This window comes from Pteropus medius, unplaced genomic scaffold (assembly GCF_902729225.1).
Source record: "Pteropus medius unplaced genomic scaffold, Ma_sr-lr_union100, whole genome shotgun sequence".
NCBI classification, from domain to species: domain Eukaryota; kingdom Metazoa; phylum Chordata; class Mammalia; order Chiroptera; family Pteropodidae; genus Pteropus; species Pteropus medius.
The window spans coordinates 257098-280434 of record NW_024346771.1 but is presented as its reverse complement, the minus strand read 5'-3'; the positions used below and the strand labels follow the sequence as shown (position 1 = coordinate 280434).

General features: G+C 34.3%; 1 protein-coding gene across 3 annotated transcripts in view; it reads left to right on the top strand.

The window, feature by feature from the left end:
- Nucleotides 1-18662, top strand: part of GK5 (glycerol kinase 5) — a 68035-nt gene extending 49373 nt beyond the window's left edge. For all 3 annotated transcript variants that reach the window (XM_039876466.1, XM_039876465.1, XM_039876467.1), the window contains 4 exons: nucleotides 5465-5568; nucleotides 6454-6513; nucleotides 13503-13636; nucleotides 16427-18662. In XM_039876466.1, coding sequence (XP_039732400.1) covers nucleotides 5465-5568; nucleotides 6454-6513; nucleotides 13503-13636; nucleotides 16427-16575 — 447 coding nt within the window. In that variant the 3' untranslated portion in view covers nucleotides 16576-18662. The remainder of the gene's footprint in view (nucleotides 1-5464; nucleotides 5569-6453; nucleotides 6514-13502; nucleotides 13637-16426) is intronic.
- Nucleotides 18663-23337: the final 4675 nt, after the last annotated feature.

The following is a 23337-nucleotide window of genomic DNA, read 5'->3' as shown; positions in this document are numbered from 1 at the left end:
GAACAGAACTAAGGTGAAATGTACATTCTAGGATGAGAAACTATGCTTTGACATAGTATGAAGTCCATGAGAGAGTAGAACAAATTCAGCTGACTTCTGCTTAGAACTCTATTCCTGTGGAAACTAAAAGTTGGCAGGTTTATCATAGAACTTTACATAAGATGTAGGATTACTTCGTCATGGCCCAAAATAGCCATTTTCCAGTGGGGGGAATATATTAGTACTTAGGTGAAGTGTGCCATTGAGAATTCGAAAAATAATGGCAAGGAATGTATGCGCACACCAGACACACACATTTTGCAGTTCTTTATCTATAAATTACATTAACCTTTTTAAACAATCAGAATTTCTTATTGTGATGGATTATTGGTAACTTTGCCTAATCAAAAAGTGAACCCAGTAAAAGACTTGATTTTGTAATATTTAACTTTGTTTTTGATTGAAAGATCTATGATACTGCCTTTAATAGTAACATACTGTTACAAAGACTTTTTAGTCAAAAAACTGTTCAGGTATATTATTGTAAACAAATTTTCCATTTTTTTAAAGAAAGCTTAGTATACCATATGATTTCACTTACATGCAGAATCTAAGGAACAAAAAAACCAAACTAATCAAAAATAGACTCAGAAATATAGTGGAGAATTTGGTGATGGACAGAGGGGAGGGATTTTAGGGGGGCTGGGAGAATGGGGTGAAGGGTTAAAGAAGTACAAATTAGTAGTTGATAGTTGGTCATGGGGATAGGGAGCACGACATAGGGAATGCAGTTAGCATTAATATGATGGCTAGGTGGAGGGCCAGGGGAAGGAGCAATTGGAGGGATCATTTTTTGAATTATATAGATATCTAACCAATGTATTGTATATTTGAAACTAATTTAAATAAATAAGAAGAGAATTGAAAAATAAGAAGTACAAACTGGTAGTTACAAAATAGTGATATAAAGTACAGCATAGGGAATATACTCAATAATACTGTATATAAATAAGTATATATGGTGTCAGGTGAGGACTAGACTTAACAGGGGAATCAGTAAATTATATAAATGTCTAACCACTGTACTATACACCTGAAACTAATATAAAATGATATGGAATGTCAACTGTAATTTAAAAATAAAAAAAGAAACAAAAAGAAAAAAAAGCTTATACCCATTCTTTTAATCTCCTTTAAATATTTTTCCTTTCAAAAAATAAAGATTTCTCTTTCTTCTAGTCCAATCCATACTCTGGCAATCATTTACAAAAATTTGGAAGCGTGGATAATAAAATTTAGAAGCTGGTGAAAAATAATTACATCAGGATGCTTTAAATCTCTAAAAATACCACATTTCCAAACTAGATTTTTAAAATGAGCATTATTTTAATACCTGTAATAATTTCCTTCTATAGACTGTATTGTGAAGTTTATAAATTACATATAGAGATAGCATTGCATTTTCTTCAGGATGATGTGAAACTACTATCCGTGATAGGACAGAGAATGAAGAATATTTGTCTGATTGAGGTTTAAGAAGGAAGGTTAGATGAATAGTTATTAGCAAAGGTAAGATTTAGTTAGGTTACTATGGATTCTTCCCATTTTAAAAAGTGCTGGTGGACTTAGTAGTGACTATATGTTGACAACTCTCTGTTTCACTTCTTCATCTTCTCCACCAATTCGTACACCTGTAAAAATAATATAAAATATATAATAAAAAAGCAAAGTAATGCTAAAGCCCAAAAGATTAGAGAAAACCATCACAGATGTGGTTTTAAATTACATGTTGGTTACACTATGGCCCTGGCCTGCCATGATCACAACCAGGCAATATGTTGGGGTTGGGAGGGGTGAGGGGGGCCTGCAGACCAAATATTTCCTAATATAAAATGAAAGTCTTAACTGGTAAACGAATATTAATTCAAACAATAGTGTGTTGATACTAAACTGTTTGGAGAATGGCGGGTGGGGGGATGATCACCTATAAGCTGCCTATGTTAACAACGAGGGATAGGGGAATGGAGGGAAGGAAGACACAAGTATCTGTGATGCTGTCTTTAATTTTAGAATATTGTTATAGCCTAGATAATTGGGGCAGGATATTAAAGGCTTGTAATAGCCTCAGTTTCTCAAGGGAATCTGCTGGGAAATGGGCATTGGAGGAACTTTGAGGTGAGTGGGAATGTCTGGGACAGCTATTTTAGGAAATGGCAGAAAAGGTGGGTTGGAGCAGGCAGTACATGGGATGGCATCAGTCAGTGCAGCCATGTGGCTTCTCTCCAGCTGAGCTTGTGGTCTGGGGAGGGGCATACTAGAGTAGAGTATCCATGACAGGTATCAGAGATTGTTAGGATGGCAGTAGTAGGATGGACAGGACTGTGAGCCAAGTGCCAGTCTTCAGAGGATGAGGAGTCATGCTCCAATGAGGGTTTTGAGGTTTTTGAGAAACAGGCTTGCTTAAGGTATCCCTGAAGGGAGCCACTTGTTCACATGCTCCTGCAGACTGAGATTGGAAAGGAGTTGGCAATGGACCTTGCAGTTCTCAATGTTCTTTGTGATTCCTGCTTCTCTGTAGGTCTGCTTTTCTCTTCTCTTTACCAGTTTTGCTCTGTTTCCTTTTTCCTCATAACTTCTGCTTAAAACTTGTCATTATTTTCTTTATACTTTCTTCTTCACAATTTGGAAATACACACAACCTTCTTCCACTTTGTGCATCCTTTTAGTTTCATCCTTTTATTGCTGTTGGTGGACTTTTTCTCAGTGTTTCCTAGTCCACATTTCCAGGAGAGGGAATCTGATTGTACTGCCTTATTTTTTCAAGCTTCAGACAGACTTTGAGTCAGTTGTTCTCACTCCTTACAGTTGTGGTGCCAGTAGTGGGACTAGAGCATGAGACATGGCTGTTTTAGACAAGAAGGACTGTGGATTCAAGCAGTTTCATTAGAAGGGTATGTGGGCAGCAAGTAGGTTCTGTGAATGACTGGGATGTCTGAGCAGTAGAAAGTTAGAGACAGCATGATGTTGATGTGGACCTAAGAAAACATGGAGGAAGGGAAGTGATTGCTAATAGTAGATGCATAGTAGCCTATAGGCATCATGGGAGGTTGGTACAGTGTCCTTCTGGTCCCTGTCGTGTGGAAGCCTGAGGAACCGCCTCTGAATAAATACAGCTGAAGCCATTTGCCCAGCACAATGTCAGGTTTGTTATTAGCAACCACAGAATAGGTGGAGGGAACTTCTCAGAATTGGTTAAGGGTTAGGGGAATTTATTTACAATATACGTAAGCATTCAGAAGTCAACAGTGAAAGAGTTATGAAGAAAATAAGTAGCGTGGGAAGGATTTTGGTAAGAAATAATAGTAAAATAAAAATTGTAGTGGTAGCTAACCTGTGAATTCTTATGATGTATTAGGCGCTGCCCTAAATTCTTTACATGTATTATCTCATTTACTCCTTAGTAACTCAACAAAGTAAAAGACACTCTTATCACCCCATTCTGAAGATGAGGAAATTTGAGTTTTAGAGCCGTTCAATCATTTGCCCAGTCTTACACAGCTAGTGAGCAGCAGAGCTGATTTTAGGATTCAGGTGTTCTGACTCCAGAGTCCAGATTATAATCACTCTGCCATACTATTTCATGGTAGAGCGTAAAATATTATGATAACAGATATACATAGTAGGTGCCAGAGGAATGTGCTTTTAGGGTCTAGGTTGACGAGGACAAGAGGCATGTTCACATTAATCGTCCTTCGAGTCCTAGCAAATTAAACTGAGATTCCAGTGGTGACAAAAGCCTGCTGGGCAGATTATTCTGTGCCTTGGGCAGGAGTTGCTAGTTTTGCTCAGGCTGTCAAACAGGACTTTGCTGAGTCCTATTCCTAATTAGGAGGCTCATTCTGTGGGATTGGCAATTATAGATTGGAGGTATGGCTAGAAGCTGTCTACCCTGGCAAGGTATCACCAGGCCCTGAAAAGAACCTTCCCAGTGTTTTCTCTACCATATCATCCCAAAGAGAGATTCACTTGGACTAACTAATGCAGGGACATTGTAACCTATCAAGATTTTTAGGTTTCTATGGAATTTAGTACCCTTCAAATTGACTTATTATTAATAGTAGATCGTGTTCATAGCCATTTGCATAAAAGTGTTTTCAGGCTATTCATACCAGAATTTTATGTGGTATATTGGAAGAAGTAATTTTTATGCCCCAAAAAATTTAAAAATAAAAACCCATAGCCTACTAGAAACTAAATGAACTGGCAGAATCTGAACTATATTTTATAGTATTATACTACCAGCTTTCCTGTATAAATCAGCTTTTGCCGAGTGAATCACCAAAAGATGCTAATGAATTTGAAAATTGTCAAGATAAATTTAGGAGGAAAATCATAGCTATAATAGAGATATGATATAATGTAGAATTTCTTCAGTTAAGTAATTAGAAAAAAAATTGTTTATTCATTTATTCAGTAAATGCATATTTATTGCTAAATGGAGTTTCAACAAACAATCACACAAATATATGATTATAAACTGTGATGCATGGTATAATGGGAAGATAGTGTTCCATGAAAACAGAATGGAGGACCTGAACTTGTTTCTGGGGTCAGAATCTTTCCCAGAGGAACCTGAGCGAAGTTTTGGAAGGGGGATAGGATTAACTAGGAGAAGGAGTAGTAGAAAGTTTTCCAAGTGAAGAAGATGCATTTCATAACAGCACTAACAGTGTCCTCTGTCATAACCTTATGTAGGTGTGTTGGAACTGTTCTATCTGATTCCCCATGAGACTGAAGCTCTGGTGGGAGTATTTGTTTCTCATCTTTTTGTCCCAGGTTGTCTTGCATTTCTGGGGATACGAAAATTAATACAAATCTCATCTGATGAATACATACTTTCTAGCTCAAGACTTTGACTCTTTTAAAGACAAGTGTTTGGTTGGGTCATTTCTCATATTATGCAATAAGACTATTAAACTAAGAAATAGAAGAATTTAGCTTGAATGCCTGACAACATATTGGGTATAAGTTATGATACTGCAAAACACATTGTTTATATTATCATTCTTTATCCCAAGTCTAATTTATATCCTTAAAAAGCCACTCTACATAGTAAACAACTTTAATGTAAAATCTTTATAGTTGGAGAAAGGGAGGAATACTAGAATTGCTTTTCATTTTCCTCATTTGTAAAGCTAGGCCTTTAATAATTTGTTACCTTGTGCTTCAGTCCCTTTTCTTGGTATGAACTCAAACAGAAGATCCAACTAAGTCCAATATCAGTGACTCAACCCTGCTTAAGTCCTGGTTAAAAAGTTTTTGTAATATTTAACATAATTTGGGTGCTATCATTTATTTTAAAACTACTTAACTCTAATAGGCACCTTTTTTTCTAACATGGTCGTATTTTTATTCTATAGTATGTTCAAGTTTATAGATATAATTTAGAACAATACTAATATATTCTTATGATCTCTTTCTTTAGGCTCCAGTAAATGACCCCTGTGCCTGTGCCTCTTTTATGGGTTTGAAGGCTTCCACCAGTAAATACCATCTTGTACGAGCAATTTTGGAATCAATAGCTTTCAGGTACCAAAACCTGCCCTATACAGTATTGCCATTTCCTTTAATTAATTTCTGCTAAACTAGAAATTTCTCAGTTTTAACTGAGTGTTTTTACCTGTAGTTTAATTCAAATGCTATATGACATAATCTGTCCTTATTGCTAATTTCTGTGGTCTGTCATTTTTTTTCATATTAAATAGCACCAGTACCAATTGAAAATTGTATTGTATATATGTATAATACATATTGAGGTACATATATACAATGGAATTTTACATATATACAATACAATTGTATATTTTTACATATATACAATACAATTGTATATGTGTAAAATTCCATTGTATATATGTATCACTTAGATTTGATATCTGAAAATTGAACGATTTTTTAAAAATATCTAATTTCTTAAGAATTAAAGATTCAAAATTTGGACTTTTAAAGGTTTTTGTGTCTTTATTCATGTGTCTTATTAAAATTAAGAATGTGGCCGTCATGAATATGGAACATTTAAATGTTTAAAATATAATTTTCTGTGATTATAAAATGATTATTTTGATATTTGATTAATTCTATTAAGTGTTATATATGATGTGTCATCTTAATAGCTATCTATTAAATGGATGCTTGCTTTATATTTTTATACGTAGGAATGGTTATATATAATTTAGTTCTAAAATAAAAATTACGCTATTTCATATCAAGGTGAAAAGTACAGGACCGTGAGCCTCTTCTTTATTTGAGCATGTTATCAACTTCCAGTTAGCATACTATTGTTTCTTTAATACTTTTTTAGCATATTTTATAAATATTATGTAAAATCACAATTTTTATTTTTCTAGATTGAAAAAATAGAGAATTACTATGATTTCAATTTCCTCTAAATAGTTACCTTGTTTTTTAAACTAGAAACAAACAGTTATATGAGGTGATGCAGAAGGAGATCCATATACCTATAACAAAAATCCGGTATGTAAACTGTGTTTCTAACAGATTTAATTAGAAATTGAAAGTAAATGGTAGTGGCTATTAGTATTTTCATCATTATAGTTATTCAGGATTTCAAAAATAATTTAAACCTAGCTTCTTTGCAACAAAATTCTTGATCATAGGAATGTGGAGAGGAAAGGAAAGCCGATTTCAGATTTGTGAAGAATAGAACACAACAGGGAAATTGGGAGAACTTTTTTTTTTTTTGAAAAACCAAAGCCATGTTTATTTGTTCATTTCTTGCATTTGAAGTACACCTCAAGGTGTACATTATCATTTAACATCTGTGTATTCTACTGTGTTTACCACCCAAAGTCCAGTTTCCTTCAGCTACCATATATTTGATCCTCTTTACCCACTTCACCCTCTACCTAAACCCTAGATTTAACCCCCTTTACCCCATCTACTTCGTCCCTTCTCTCCCATCCCACTACCAATCACTAGTCTATAGCCCTCTGGTAACCACTAGCCTATAGCCCATGTCCATGAGTCTGTTTGTTTGTCCTGCTCATTGTTGCTTTTAGGTTTATGTCCCACATACAAGTGATAGCATGTGATTTTCAACTTTTTCTGTCTGGCTTATTTCACTTAGCATGATTACCTTGAGGTCCATCAATGTCGCAAATGGCAGTATTTCATCTTTTTATGGCTGAATAATATTCCATTGTATATATGTACCACAGCTTCTTTAGCCAGTCATCTATCGTAGGACACTTTGGTTGCTTCCATGTCCTGGCCACCATGAATAATGCTGCTATGAACATCAGTGTGCAAATATCTTTTCGGATATGGGTTTTCAAGTCTTTGGGATAAATACCCAGTAGCAGGATTGCTGGATCATATGGTAAATCAATTCTTAGTGTTTTGAGGAACCTCCACACTGTTTTCCATAGTGGCTGTACCAATTTGCAGTCCCACCAGCAGTGTATGAGGGTTCCTTTTTCTTCACATCCTCTCCAGCATTTGTTATTGTTCTGTTGATTGTAGCTATTCTAACAGGTGTGAGATGGCATCTCATTGTGGTTTTGCTTTGCATTTCTCTAATAGCTAGTGATGTTGAGCATCTTTTCATATATTTGTTGGCCATTTGTATGTCCTCTAGGGAGAAGTGTCTGTTCAGGTCCTCTGCCCATATTTCGATTGGATCATTTGTTTTTTTATTGTTGTTATTGAGTTGTATGAGTTCTTTGTATATTTTGGATATTAGGCCCTTATCGGAGGCATTGCTTGCAAATATATTTTCCCATTCGGATGGTTCTCTCTTTGCCTTGTTGATGATTTCTTTTGCTGAGCAGAAGCTTTTTAGTTTGATGTAGTCCCATTCATTTATTTTAGCTTTTACAACCCTTGCTTTTGAAGTCAAATTCATAATCCTCTTTAAATCCAAGGTTCTTGAATTTAGTTCCTATATTTTCTTCTATGCATTTTATTGTTTCAGGTCTTATATTCAGGTCCTTAATCCATTTTGAGTTAATTTTGGTATGTGGTGTAGACAACAGTCTAGTTTCATTCTTTTGCAAGTGGCTTTCCACTTTTCCCAGCACCATTTATTGAAGAGGCTTTCTTTCTCCACTGTACGTTTTTGGCTTCTTTGTAGAAAATTATTTGCACATATAAATATAGGTTTACTTCTGGACTCTTGATTCTGTTCCACTGGTCTGTGTGTCTGTTTTGCTGCCAATATCATGCCGTTTTGATTACTGTCGCTTTGCAGTCAGGCAGAGTGATGCCTCCAGCCTCATTCTTTTTTCTCAGGATGACTTTGGCAATTTGGAGTCTTTTCTGCTTCCAAACAATTCTGATGATTTTTTTGTTCTGTTTCTTTAAAAAATGCCGATGGGATTTTGAGGGGGATTGCATTAAATCTGTATAATGCTTTAGGTAATAAGATTATTTAACAGTGTGGATTCTTCCAATCCAAGAACACAGGATATCTTTCCATTTCTTTGTATCTTCTTCAATTTCTTTTAATAGGGTCTTGTAGTTTTCATTATATAGGTCCTTCACTTGTTTCATTAAATTTATTCTCAGGTATTTTCTTTTTGTTGCAATTGCAAAAGGAATTATTGTTTCTACTTCTTTTTCTGACATTTCATTATTAGAGGATAGGAAAGCTATGGATTTTTGAACATTGATTTTGTATCCAGAGACTTTACTGTATTTGCTTATTGTTTCTAGTAGTGTTCTTGTGGAGTCTTTAGGGTTTTCTATATAGAGAATCATGTCATCCGCAAATAGTGACAGTTTGACATCTTCATTTCCTATTTGGATGCCTTTAATATCTTTCTCTTGTCTGATTGCGATTGCTAGGACTTCCAATATATATTGAATAACAGTGGTGATAGTGGAGAGCCTTGCTTTGTTCCTGATCTTAGAGAGAAGGTTTTTAGTTTTTTAACCATTAAGTATAATGTTGGCTGAGGATTGGCCTTTATTATCCTTCTATACTAATTTTGTTAAGTGTTTTGATCATAAATAGATGCTGTATCTTGTCAAAGGCTTTTTCTGCATCTATCGATATGATCATATGATTCTTATTTTTTAATTTGTTTATGTGGTATATCACATTAATCGGTTTGGGTATGTTGAACCATCCCTGTGCCTCTGGGATAAAGCCCACTTGATCGTGGAGTATAATCTTTTTAATATGTTGCTGTATTCAGTTTGCTAGTATCTTATTGAGGATTTTTGCATCTGTGTTCATGAGAGATATTGGTCTGTAGTTTTCTTTTTTGTGTTTACTTTACCAGGTTTTGGTATCAGAGTAATATTGGCCTCATTGGGAAGTATTGCCTCCTCTTTGATTTTTTGGAAGAGTTTGAGGAGAATAGGTATTAAATCTTCTTTGAATGTTTGGTAGAATTGACTGGTGAAGCCATCTGGTACTGGACTTTTACTTTTTGGTAGGTTTTTGATGATTATTTTCAAATTCCATACTGCTAATCAGTCTATTTAGATTTTCCAGATCTTCTTGATTCAGTCTAGAAAGGTTGTATTTTTCTAAGTACTGGTCCATTTCTTCTAGGTTATTAAATTTGGCGTTATATTCTTTTTCATAGTATTCTTGTATGATCCTTTGTATTTCTTCAATATTAGTCATAATTTCCTCTCTTTCATCTCTGATTGTTTATTCGTGTCCTTTCTCTTTTTTCTTTAGTGAGTCTCGCCAGAGGTTTGTCAATTTTATTAACCTTCTCAAAGAACCAGGTTTTTGTTTTATTTATTTTTCCTAGTGTTTTTTGTTTGTTTGTTTTCAATTTCATTTATTTCAGCTCTAATTATGACGATTTCTTTACTTCTGCTAACTCTAGGCCTCATTTGTTCTTCCTTTTCTAGTTTTTTAAGATGAAACATTAGGTTGTTTATTTTGGCTCATTCTTGCTTTTGGAGATAGGCCTGTAATGATATGAACTTTCCTCTTATGACTGCTTTTGCCATGCCCCAAAAGTTTGATATGTTGTACTATCATTATCATTTGTTTCTATGTATCTCTTGATCTCTCTTTTTCTTTCTTCTCTGACACAGTTATTCTTCAGTAGCATGTTGTTATTCTCCATGTATTTGTGGTTTTTTCTGATTTCTTTTTGAAGTTGATCTCTAGTTTCAAATCATTATGATCAGAGAATATATGGTATGATTTCAACCATCTTATATTTGTTGAGGCTATCTCTGTGCCTCAGTATGTGGTCAATCCTTGAAAATGTTTTGTATGCACTAGAGAAGGATGTATAAGCAGCTGTTTGGGGATGGAAGGCTCTGTAAATGTCAATTATGTCCAGTTGGTCTAATGTGTCTTTTAAGGATGTTATTTCCTTATTGATTTTCTGTTTGGATAATCTGTCCATAACCAACAGTGGAATATTTAGGTCTCGTACTATGATAGTGTTTTGGTCTGTTTCTCCCTTTAGTTCTGTTATTAATTGGTTTACATATTTTGAGGCTCCCGAATTGGGAGCATAGATATTAATAAGTGTTAGGTGTTCTTGGTGCATGATTCCCTTTATCATTATGAAGTGTCTCTCAATATCTTTCTTTACTTCTTTTATTTTGAAGTCTATTTTGTCTGATATTAGTACTGCTACTCCTGCTTTTCTCTGAATGCCATTGCTTGAAATATCATTTTCTACCCTTTCTTTTCTCTGAATGCCATTGCTTGAAATATCATTTTCTATCCTTTCACTTTGTGTCTATATTTGTCTTTGGAGCTGGAGGCACATATGGTTGGGTTTTGTTTTTTGATCCAGTCTTCAACTCTGTACCTTTTTATTGGTGAGTTCAGTCTATTTACATTTACGATGATTATTAAAATATAAGATTTTCCTATAACCATTTACATTTTGCTTTCTGGTTGCTCGGTGTTTCCATTGCTTTCTTGTCCTTGTGCTTTTGTTTTCTTTATTTTGGTTGGCTTTTGTGGGTTTTTTCTCTGATCCTTCTTGTTTTATGTTATATACAACTGTTTTGAATCTTTGGCATTTGGTTACCATTATGACTATGTAAAAGATAGTTATATATATACAGTCATCCATTTTCTTCCGCGCGTGCCTTATCTCCACCTCCATGTCACTGTTATCTCAATTTGTTCCTATGTGTGCTGAACGTTCATTACTATCTTGTTATAACAATTCTCTTCTTATTATTTAAGCTTATAATGCCCTGTTCTTAGTAAGGGTTGCACTCTTCAGCTTCTATTTGCCCAATAGTCACTTTACTCCTAATTATGGTTTTTTTTTGTCATTTTGTTTTAGGTAAACTCACCTCTTTCAGTATTTCCTGTAATGCAGGCCTCGTAGTGGAGAATTCCCTCAATTTTTGTATGTCTGGAAAAGGTCTTAATTTCTTCTTCATATCTAAAGGAAAGCTTAGTTGGATACATTATTCTAGGCTGGTAGTTCCTTTCACTTAATAGTTTAAACATTTGATTCCATTCCTTTCTGGCTTTTAAGGTTTATGCTGAGAAGTCTGAGGATAATCTAAGGGGTTTACCTTTATATATTACCTTTTTTTTCTTTCTGGCTGCCTTGAGAATTCTGTCTTTGTTGTTGATTTTTGATAATTTTAATGCAATGTGTCTTGGTGAAGGCCTTTTTGGGTTGAGATAATTGGATGTTCTGTTGACTTCTTGAATTCCAAGCTCCAGCTCATTCCTTAGCTTTGGGAAATTCTCGTCAACTATTTGTCTGAAAATGCTTTCTAATCCCTATTCCTTTTCCTCACCTTCGATAATGCCCATTATCTTATGTTATCTTTCTTGATGGTATCAGCTAGTTCTTGTATTTCTCTTTCATTATTTTTCATTCTTCGGTTTTTCACTTCTTCCATCTAATTTATTTCTAGATTTCTGTCTTTGATATCACTGATCCTTTCCTGCATTTGGTTTTCTCTATTTCCCAAGCTTGCTATTTCATTTTTCAGCTTTTGCTGTGTGTTCTTCATCTCTAGAAGTTCTACTTGGTTCCTTTTTGAGGGTTTCAACCTCCTCACTCTCTTCATCTAGTTGTTTTTTCAATTCCTGAAATTGTTGATTTGAGTTGTTTTGGATCTCATTGAGTTTTTTCAGAAGTACCATCCTGAATTCTCTATCATTTAAGTCACATATTTCTATGTCTGTAAGCTTATTTTCTGGAGATTTTTGTCACTCTTTCTGAGATGCCATGTCACCTTGGTCGTTCATGGTGTTTAATGGACTATTTCTCCGCCTGGACATTATTGGAAGTGTATTTTACTGTTTTTCCAGAAAGAAGATTTATTATATAAAGGACTCTCTTTAGCCTGCTACAAAGAAGGCGCTTTTCTTTTGGTTTACAGTAGGTGGCGTCTAAGCCTCTTGGATCCCTACTTTATATAAAGTCTTAATAACACTTTTTAAATATCCTTGTAGATCTTTAATCACGCTCGCTACCCTCAGTTTCAGTCCCTGTCAGTGTCAGTGACAGTCTCGGCATTGTTTGCTCAGAATCCCTTAGGGTTCCTCAGTGATCGGTCTTGGAGAGTATGGGGATAGTAGGGGGTCGGGGGCTGTGGCTCAGCCTTGGTTTTGCAATCATGGCCAGCAAAAATCAACTGTTGTTCCTCTGCGGTCCTGTCCCACTTCTCTGCTTTCTTCCCTGATGATTGAGCCCTGCAGCTTTCCCAGGCAGGACTGTTCGGGGAACTCGCTGCTCCTTTTCTCCTCTGCTCCACCTGCAGGGAGCTCCAGCGGCTGGGAGAGACAGCTTCTTTATTACTCCTGGTCCACTGCCCAACACCCAGGGTTCTGTCTCATGGTAGCTCTTATGCTCAAATCCCATGCTCAGAAGTGCTGGTGTGCAGTTTGAGTGTTTTTTGTTGAATTTTAGATGTTCAGCTTATTGTTGTTTCAAGGGGAGGGATCTGGGACGTCTCTCACTCCGCCATGTTTCCAAAGATCTCTTCCTTTTCGCCTTCCATCTTCAGGGCTATTGCTGGGTGCTCCCTCTGTCTAAAATGCTCGCCAAGTAATAACCACATTGCTGGCTCCTTGTCATTCAAGTCTCAGCTCCAGTGCTGATTTGAAGTTGGTGCCACCTCCAATTTGGGAGAACTTTAACACCCATGTATATATTATAAAAATCTTTAAAATCTCTTTTTTTTTTTTTGGTTGTGTGGCTATCTTTTTGGCATATAAGTTTTAAATTTTCTTGGCTACAACATCCAAATGAATTTTTATGTTGGCTTAAAATTTACTTGGCCTATTTTGAACTAGTCCCAGGACAAACAGGGCAGGTGAGGAAACTGGTGACAGGAATAAGGAAAAATGTTTCAAGATTACCTAGTAAGGTCCTTTATCTTTAGGTCAATGCTAAGTGATGTAATTTTGGAATTAAATAGTTCAACTTAAAACATAAAATCAAGGATCTAAAGAAAACATGTGGTCCTTTTAAAAAGAATCAATAATGTTTTTATGCTTTTGTTATAGTAATTTATCTCAAATATCTTTCTCTCCACAGAGCAGATGGAGGAGTTTGTAAGAATAGTTTCATCATGCAGATGACTTCAGACCTGATTAATGAGAATATAGACAGACCTGTCCACCGTGATATGTCCTGCGTAGGGGCAGCTTCTCTAGCTGGTCTTGCTGTTGGTATGTGTGGATTTTATAAAAATGAGAGCTATCTTGCAAACTACTTCTTACAGATAGCATTTCTCCTTCCAAAATGCAAAATTATAGAGAGGGTTTGGAAAACCTTGGTGTCCATTAAGCTCTTTACGTGTATGCACATTACTCACAAAATATTTCTGTGTTCTCCTTTGTAGGTGGGCCTTATTGCACCTCTTCCATCTTTACTTCACTTCTTCAATCAGAAGTATGAGATGGGGACAATTAGTTCTCAACCGCTTTGGTCTTTAGGAAGGCAGGGTCTCTGGGTAAACTTTCTGAGTAGATAGGCTTGTCTTTGGCAATAAAAACAACTCCATTCTTTTATTTATTAAACATTTCCTGAGTACCCTGCTATATGACAGTCTCTGCTGGGAATAAAAAGTTTAAAAGACAATCCCTGCTATGGGAATCTCAGGAGCAGTCAGACAAGTCAACAGATTATTAAACAGTGATAGTCTTAAGCAAATGGTGTAGGCTTCCCAGAGGAGGCAACATAAAGCTCAGTTTTGAAGGGGTTAGCAGACAGCCAGGTGAGGAGAGGATAAAAGGTGAGTTGTCCAACAAAGAAAGGAGCTCCTGCAAAGACATCGGCCCATTGCCATAAGCGCTTATATGATGAGAGCAAGAAGGAAGGCTAGACAGGTATATAGAGGTCCAGTTGTGGTTAATTCCTCATAAAGAGGAGCTTGCACTTGATTGTCAAGGCACTGGAGAGCCACTGAAGAATTTTAAGCATGGGGGATGGGGAGGTGCAGACATGGACAAATCTGCATTTGAACAGATCATTTTGGCAATTAGTGAAAGGATTAATTGGGAGGGATAAAGAATAGAAGTGTGGAGGCCAATTAGGGGGCCCTAGAGGAAGCAAGGTGTTGCCTTGGGAATATTTTAATGTGTTCCTATAGGGAAAGGAAGAGTGTTTATGCAAAACAGGATATTTTATAGTTAAACATTTTAGGCTAATACTTAGCATACTAGAGTTACAAATCCAAAAAGTATGAACTCTTGGTTGTTCAACTTCATTCTACTAAAAATCTGTTAAATTTGAGTGAAATTAATAGTCACTTTCTTTTGTTCATTGATTAATGTTTGATTAATTCAAAATGAAGAAAATAACTTTCCTTAAATAATCATTCCCATTTACAAATTTAAATTTCTTTGTATATTTCAACCCTTAACAATTTAATATAGTTGATTTGTAGAAATAATATCACATGCCTAGCTGAGCAAGCTTAGACCTGTAACAAGGAAATCTTTCTCCAGCACATGAACAACTCTTGCAAACTGATAAATTATGCTTATAATTATAGTAAATCAAATTCTCAAAAAAAATCTAGTATTATTTATAAGGATAATCAAATTCTTTTACACTTTTTATCTCATAAGACCACATATGTCAAATTCTCTTGAACATTTAAAATGCTCTAAATAACAAGTGCATGCAGATTATTCATACGCATAGCATAGTGGCTTGAGTTTTATCTTCATCATTATATCTGTATTAATTTCATACCTTTTCAATGCAAAGACACTTCACTAACTAGAGGGAAACAATTTTTCCTACTCAGAAAAGCTGAGATTTCTGGTTGGATTGCTTCTCCTTCAGAAATTTGAAGTCTGAAGGCTATTCTCTGTATTTTCAGAATTCCTCAGAAACTGGGTCTAATCAATACATATTTAATAAAATTACTTTTAAAAATATATATGCTCTAGTGTAAATAAATTCTGGAAATAAGGATTTTAAGAACATTTATTTTTATGACTAGATTTATCTAACTGTACTATACTAAATAAAATTGTTTTTAGTCTTTGTAAACTAATTAATATCTTTAAATATAGAATCTAAAATGTGACTTTGTAAATAGAGAGAGTGCGACCTGACAGGAAATTATAGAAGAAAGAATGTTATGTTTCAGCTTTATTCATAAGAGAAAATGTACTTTACGAAGACTTGTCAACTATGTTAGTACTTCAGAGTAGGTGAGATGTACCAGTTTATTAACAAGACACTTCTGTTATTACAGACTACTTATGATAATAGTTATTGATGTGTTTTCTTGCTGCATATTATTATAAATCACATAATCTTTATTTATTAAATTTATTGGAGTAACATTGGTTAATAAAATCATATAGGCTTCAAGTGTACAGTCCAATAATACATCATATGTATATTACATTGTGTGCTCACCACCCAAAGTTAAATTACCTTCTGTCACCGTATATTTGACCCCCTTTAACATGATCCTCTTTATAAAGAACAATATATTCCAGAACTCCAGTATTTCCTCTATTATAAGTAACTTGTATGAATTTAAGTAACTTATATGAAATGCAATACTTTGAAAAAGAAACTATTTATAATACTAATTTCCAACTTTGAATTTTATGCATACCCTAGGGAGTTGCCTCTTACCTCAAGATACGTGACAAAAATCTTTATTTATCTTTATATTTTTAATTATATGAAAATATACTATTCTCTTTTTTTTTATTAATAGCAAGTCATGAAATTAAATGATGACAGAGTATGGTTGTTCTAGAAATGATTTTGTACCCTATCAAACTGATAGTTAGAAACCAAAAGATTTTAAAATCCTGGTGCATTTATTCTTATGGATAGTCAATCTAACAAAATTCAAAGCAACAAAATGTTTTGGATTCTGTTTTAAAATAATAATTGTTTACCTTTGCACCATTTCATATAGGTTTGTGGGTAAAATTTATGGACTCGTTTGCTTTAAAATTTGAGAATAATTTTTTCATCTATAGGGTTTTGGACTGACAAGGAGGAACTAAAGAAACTGAGGCAAAGTGAAATGGTTTTCAAGCCACAGAAGAAATGGCAAGAATATGAAATCAGTATGGAAAACTGGATCAAAGCAGTGAAACGCTCCATGAATTGGTATAACAAGACATAACACTAAATAGAATGGCTGAAACCATAGGTGGCTGGTTGATGTGCTACGCAGATGAGACAAAGCTCAGGGATACCATTACGACGATGGCTAAAAGAAGATTTAAAATGAAGTATGCAACTTGAGAGAAAAAGCATTTCTTTTTTGAAACAAGCAAAATTTTAAAACTTTCATTTTTTAACTCAAACCTTAGTAACATTTTAAGGCAGCAATACCTCGAAACTTGTATCGTCTGTTTTATATCAAATTACAAAGGACATTAGCCATTTGCAACTATATTTTGACAGTTATGGGTCTTCCTTTTTTTTATATACTGGGTCAGTGATACATATGAACATAATCGTGTACTATCCAAAACAATAGTTCTGGGTCAAGCACCATTCACATTTTGTTCCAAAATTATGTGAAAAGTATTCCTTTAATTATTTAAAACTAAGTGGTCCATTTGAAATACATATAGCTGAAAAGAAAGATTAACTGAGGAAATGTGGAAATTTGAAACATTAATATTTTGTATTTAAAGCCACAGTTGTTCAATGTTGTATCCAAATATAAGCTTAATGTCCCTCTCAGATAGGCTTGTTAGTCACTTCTTTCCTTTATTGGGCTTAAAGACACTGCCTTAATTTTCCTTGTTTAACCCAAATCTGAGCATTATTTATATATTGAAAAATACTAAAATAACTCTTAGTTAATGAAACTAAAAAGGAATAAGAAAATACTATATTTTTCCTTCTCAGATATGGAAATTTCCTTCTCAAAAATGGAAATTTCTTTTCCATTTCATTCAACAACTTCTGGCTAAAGTATAACATCCCATTTTTTACAAAATGTAGGTAGTAAATATAAATCTTGCCTTTCTTCTGTTCTTATCTTTGTTAGTTGTTGAGATGCTTGCATAAATGTCATTTGTTTTTATTAAGTGCCTAATTGACAGAGCTTAATCTGAAGAATGTGTCCTAATTTACCAGTGATTTAAGAATTGCCTTCATTGGGGTATTTTACTTTTCTGGGTATCTTTTTAATTTTTGTCCAATCTAGTCATCTCTATGAGAGATAGCTGACAGAGATGAGAGGAGAGTATTAATGAATGCCCTAGGGCCACTGAGCCAGAGACCCACTACTGAGAGGAGCACAGACAGTCCACATTCTCAAACTTTCTTGTTAGAAATGATGTAGAGGATGAGTAGCTTCAGGCCAGGTGTGAAATTGCCTTAAAGCAGTTGACCACCTTCCAACCTGTTCTCATGTTATTTGCCCCGCCTTATATTTGAGCTAGGTTCCCTTTAGATTGGCTGCAATAATGAATTTTCTTCAGCTCTTGGTCAGGTTTTATCACATAAATTCCTACTATTATAGAGCTAGCCGTTAAATAATAATGTAATTAAAGAAGTGATTGTTATAGAGAATTTTGTTGTTGTCGGTTTATGTCTGTTTCAGAAGCAAATTTGATAGAATTAGGGATCGAATTGCGTTTGTACCAATTCCATTTTACTGAACTTTGTCTTCTTAAAAGGATTAATTTTTTGATGGAGTCATTATAGAAAATATATGGTATCATTAACTCCATTATTTTTTAATTTTTCAATTATAGTTGATGTTCAATATTATATTAGTTTCAGGTGTACATCATTGTAGTTAGACACTTACATAATTTATGAAGTGATCCCCTGAAAAGTATAGTACCCACTTGGCACCATATTTACATTAACTTCATTAATTAAGATTTGGAAATATTTTTGTTTGAAATGTTTTGTTTACTGTAATAAGTCAGATCCTATTATTTAGATAATGCTTTATTCTTCTTTTCATTCTTTGTGTTTGTGTTTCTTTATATCCTTTTTACAAAGTTTAATGGCCAATGAAAGGCTTTTTTACCAAAATTGTATGAAAGCTGCTTTGTTGTTTTACTATTTCTTACAGAGTCTACTTCTCAGTAGTATGACTTCATAGGATATAATTCTGTCTTTTTGTATTAAGATATATTGAATTGTAATATTATTAATACCTAAAAGTTTGTCGGTTCATCACTTTTCCATGTTTTTCTTCCTCATCATAAAACTACAAAATAAAAGATTTTAGATCTTTTAGATAATGTGGGAAAATAACTTTGAATATCTCTTATTGGAATGGAGCATCTCCTCAAAAAGTAGTAGCTAATTTTTTCTTTCATTAGTTTAATATTTGAGGCCATTTTTAGTGACACAGTTTTGTAAATCTTTTGTCAGATTTGACCTAAATCAAAAATGTGACCACATTTGCTTTTGTGGTTGTAGAAATAGTTGATGATCAAAATCAGTTAAGCAAAAAAATTGTCTCATCCATCTTTCAAATTCATTTTTCATTTGTATGCTAATATTTGAAATTAAAAAGAATTCTGTACTAATATTTTTCATCCTGTTTTATTTTCCCATTATGGATCTATCAGGTATGTTTAGGTAGTCTGTAGCTATCTTATCAAGGAGGAGAGTGTTCCTGTACAGTCCTTCTTAAAGTGGTACCAATTGCTGTTATACTATAGACTTACTGTTTTTTTTTTTAGATCCAACCATGACATGGTTTCTCAACCTCACTTTTATTGACATTTTGGAACAAATAATTCATTGTTTTAGGGTGCTATTCTGTGCATTATAGGAAATTTAGCAGCATCCCCGATTGCTACCTGTTAGCTACCAATAGTATCCTGAGTTGTGATGGTCAAAAATGTCTCCAGACATTGCCACATGTCCCCTGGGGACAAAATCACCATGTCCCCACCCAGTGGAGAACCACTGATATAGACTGTTAGAAGAAAAGTGAAGACTCAGTGAATGTAGAGTATCTATCATACTCATTTTCTTTCTGCCTCATTTTTCCTTAGGAAATAGTTATCAAAAGAGGCAGTAGTAAATTAAAATAAATAGGTTTTCTACTTTCCTGATTAATGAGGTAAAAAAAAAATCTCATTATAATCATCTTCGGCTGTTTTTAGCTACCTGTTCTCATCACCATGCCTGCATCCTCTGTGATCTTATTGAGTGAGTTCATGACTTCAGGATAAGATCGATGTAGTCTGCAGATCATCTTTGATTTGATCTGCCTTTTGCTTCCTTTTTATTTCTGAACAAAGCAGATGACCAGTTTCTTTTATCTGCCTCTGTTCAAGCCTCCACCAAACTGGACATTTTGTGAAAACAGAAACCATGTCTGCTTCTACAGAACTTAACTCTGTGCCTTCATTTGTGGAATGAATTTTTACATTATGTTTACAACTACAACGTTTTTTGCATACATTTTACCCTTGTTGATAGAGAGCAGCTTATATTTGTTGCAAGTAAAATTTTTTCTGGATTAAATAGGACCACTTTAATTATGAGAGCTAGAATCTTAAAACTGTTAATTTTAAAGTTCTTTATATATTTATATATTTACATGTGTGTTTGTGTAGAGATACACACTCATAAATAGACATAGTTATATTAACGTTCTCAGGTAAAATCGAAATCTTTCTATTCACAGGTTTTTTTGTATTTAAATGTAGATGACTAAAAGATTGAATCTTCAGAAAGTCCGACACTCTGGCTTGTTAGAGGGAAGAAACTTAAGAAATAGCCCCTTCTGCATGGGACTTATACTGGGGACAAGTCTTTAATTAAAAGTAATCTAACCCAGGAGTTTGGTAAGAATTTTAAAATTCTTTGAGAGGAGACTTAGCTGGACCCTGGTGCTCTTCAACTTTAAGTGATTCTAGAGTCATCCCAAAGATAGCCCTAGAAGGCCTGAATCTACCCCCAAAGGATTCTGAATCCCTTTGAGAAATTTAGACCATGTTTCTGAATTAGAATTAAAAGTCCAAAACACATCCTAGACCTATCTGGTTTTAGAATCATCTTTCATTACAAAGCCAGGTCATCTGGTTCAAATCAGTTAAAATGAGTAAATCCAAAGCCATCAAATAGGTGGTCCAGAATCACATTTTTTTTTAAGGTTTTGAAGCCTCAGGGCCATAAATATTTTGGCACCAGCATTTATTATTAGTCGCTGGCTATATTGTCACCATATTCCCATGGAGACCTTGAACCTAGAGGAATAAAGGAATGATCTTGGGAGTGGGAACAATAGAGGCAGGAAACTACAGAACAAGAATTTCTGAAATTATTATTTTATTTCTGCTGTCTTTCTCCCTTTACTATAAATTTGGCTTATTAAAATAAAATGGTTACATTTGTACAGATATCTATATTATTTAGGAAATGAACATATGAAGATTCCAATTTAAATTTGCCATATCAGTATAAGGAACTGCCAAACTTTTCTAGAGCCGCTATAAAACTTTACCTTCCCACCAGCAATGTATGAGTGATCATTTCTTCACATCCTCACCAATATTCGACATGTAAACATAACCCTAAAATTAATCCTAATCTTGACCCTAACCCCAAATATCACTCTACACCTAATATTAACCTGAACTTCAAACCTATTTGTATCTTTAAATTTAACATAGCCCTAAACCTAAACCTAACCCTTACCCTAACTAACTTAAACTTAACCCAAACTGTAACCCTAAACTGAAATTTAAAGCTAACCCTAACCCTGACCCAAACTCTGATTCTAACCCTAACCATAAAATTCTAAACATAACGTTAACCTATTTAACAATACCCCTACCACAAACCCCTAACCCTAAATCCTAACCATAACTTTAACCTTAAATCTAAACCTAACCAATTATTTAACCTAACCCTAAATCTAACCCTAAACTTAAGCCAAATCCTAACTCTAACACTAAACCCAAACCTAACCCTAATACTAAAACTGACCCTAATCCTAACTAAAATCCTAACCACAAACCTAACTCTAACCGTAACATAATCCAAAACATAACTTTAACGCCAACACTAATCCTAACACCAAACCCTAACCCTAAATCTGAACCTTAACCTTAACTTTAACCCTAAGCCTAACTATAATCTTTACCCTGATCTTAAACCTAAACCCAATTCTAACCCTAAACCAAAAGCATCCCTAACCCTAACCCCAACCTTAACCCTAACCCTAACCTTTACATAAACCTAAACCTAAATCTACTTCTACCCCTAACATTAAATTTAACCCTAATTCTAACCCCAACAATGCACCTAAACCTATACTTAAACTTAATGCTAACCCAAACCCTCACCATAGCACTACCTCAAGCCCCAAACCAAACCCTAAACTTAAACCTAGCTTTAACCATGAACCTAACCCTAACCTTTACCTAGCCCTAAATTTAACCTAAAATTTAACCACAACCCTAATCTTAACCAAAACCCTAAACCTGGTCTTAACCTAAACTTAAATATAACACTAACATTAACCTTATCCCTAATACTAACCATTACTCTAACTTTAATCAAAACCTAATCCTAAATCTAAACCAAACATTAAACTTAACCCTAAATTTAAACCTAAACCTAACACTAACTTAACCCTATCCTTAACTCTAAATCTAACCCTAAACCTAATCTTAACCCTAAACCTAACCCCAATTTTAATTCTAACCCTAAACATAACCTTAACATGCCCTAAAACTAGACCTAACCCAAAGGCTAAGCTTAACCCTAACATTAACCCTAACCCTAACATAATACATCTAACTCTAAACTAACCCTAGTCTTAACCTTGACCCTAAACATAACTCTAAATTACCCTAACCTAAAACCTAAACCAAACCCCAAACCTAACCCTAACCTGAAACTTAAACTTAAACCTTAAACCTAAACCTAAATCAAATCTTAATCCAAACCCTAAACCTAACTTTTATCTAAACTAACCCTAAATTAAATCCTAAACCTAATCCTAACTGTAAACTTAATCCTAACCCTAAAACCAATCCTAACACAAACTTTAATCTTAACCCTAAAGATAACCCTAATCCTCACCCTAATCCTACACATATCCCTAATTCTAACCTAACCTAAACCTAACTGCCCCCCTAACTCTTATCCTAAACTAAATACTAACATTATCACCTACCCTACAACTAACACTAACCCTAACTCCAACTCTTAGCCTAAAACTAACAGTAAATCTAATGTTAATCTTAACTCTAACCTTAACCCTAAAAATTAATCCTAAAACTCACCTATAACCCTGAACCTAACTAACCTTAATTTTATACCTAACCCTAACAATAATCCTAACTCTAAAACTAAACACAACCCTAACCTTAACTATAATCTGAAACTTAACCTAAATTTAACTCTATCCCTAACCCTAACTCTAAACCTAATGATAAACCAAAACCTAAATGTAACTCTCACCTTTACCCTAAACCTAAACATAACACTAATCCTAAACATAACCATAATCCTAAACCTAACCCCAAAATTAAACTAAAACCTAAGCATCACTGTAACCATAAAACTAAACTCTAACCCTAAACCTTGTTACCCTAACCCTTGTCCCATTCTTAACACAAAATTTAACACTAACCCTAACCCTAAACCCTAAACTATCTCTAAACAATTAATTTTAACCCAAATCATAACTAACTTTAACAGAAACCATAAACGAACCTAGCCCTAAACCTTATCTTTACCTTTACCCTAAACCTAAACATAACAGAAAGCCTAACCCTACCACTAATTATAACCCCTAAACCTAAACTTAACCATGACCCTGGCCTTAACCCTAAACCTATCTCTAAACACCAATGACAACCATAAACCTAACTCCAACCCTAACCTTAAACTCAACTGTAACTCTAACCATAACATTAACATTAAATCCTAATCTGTATTT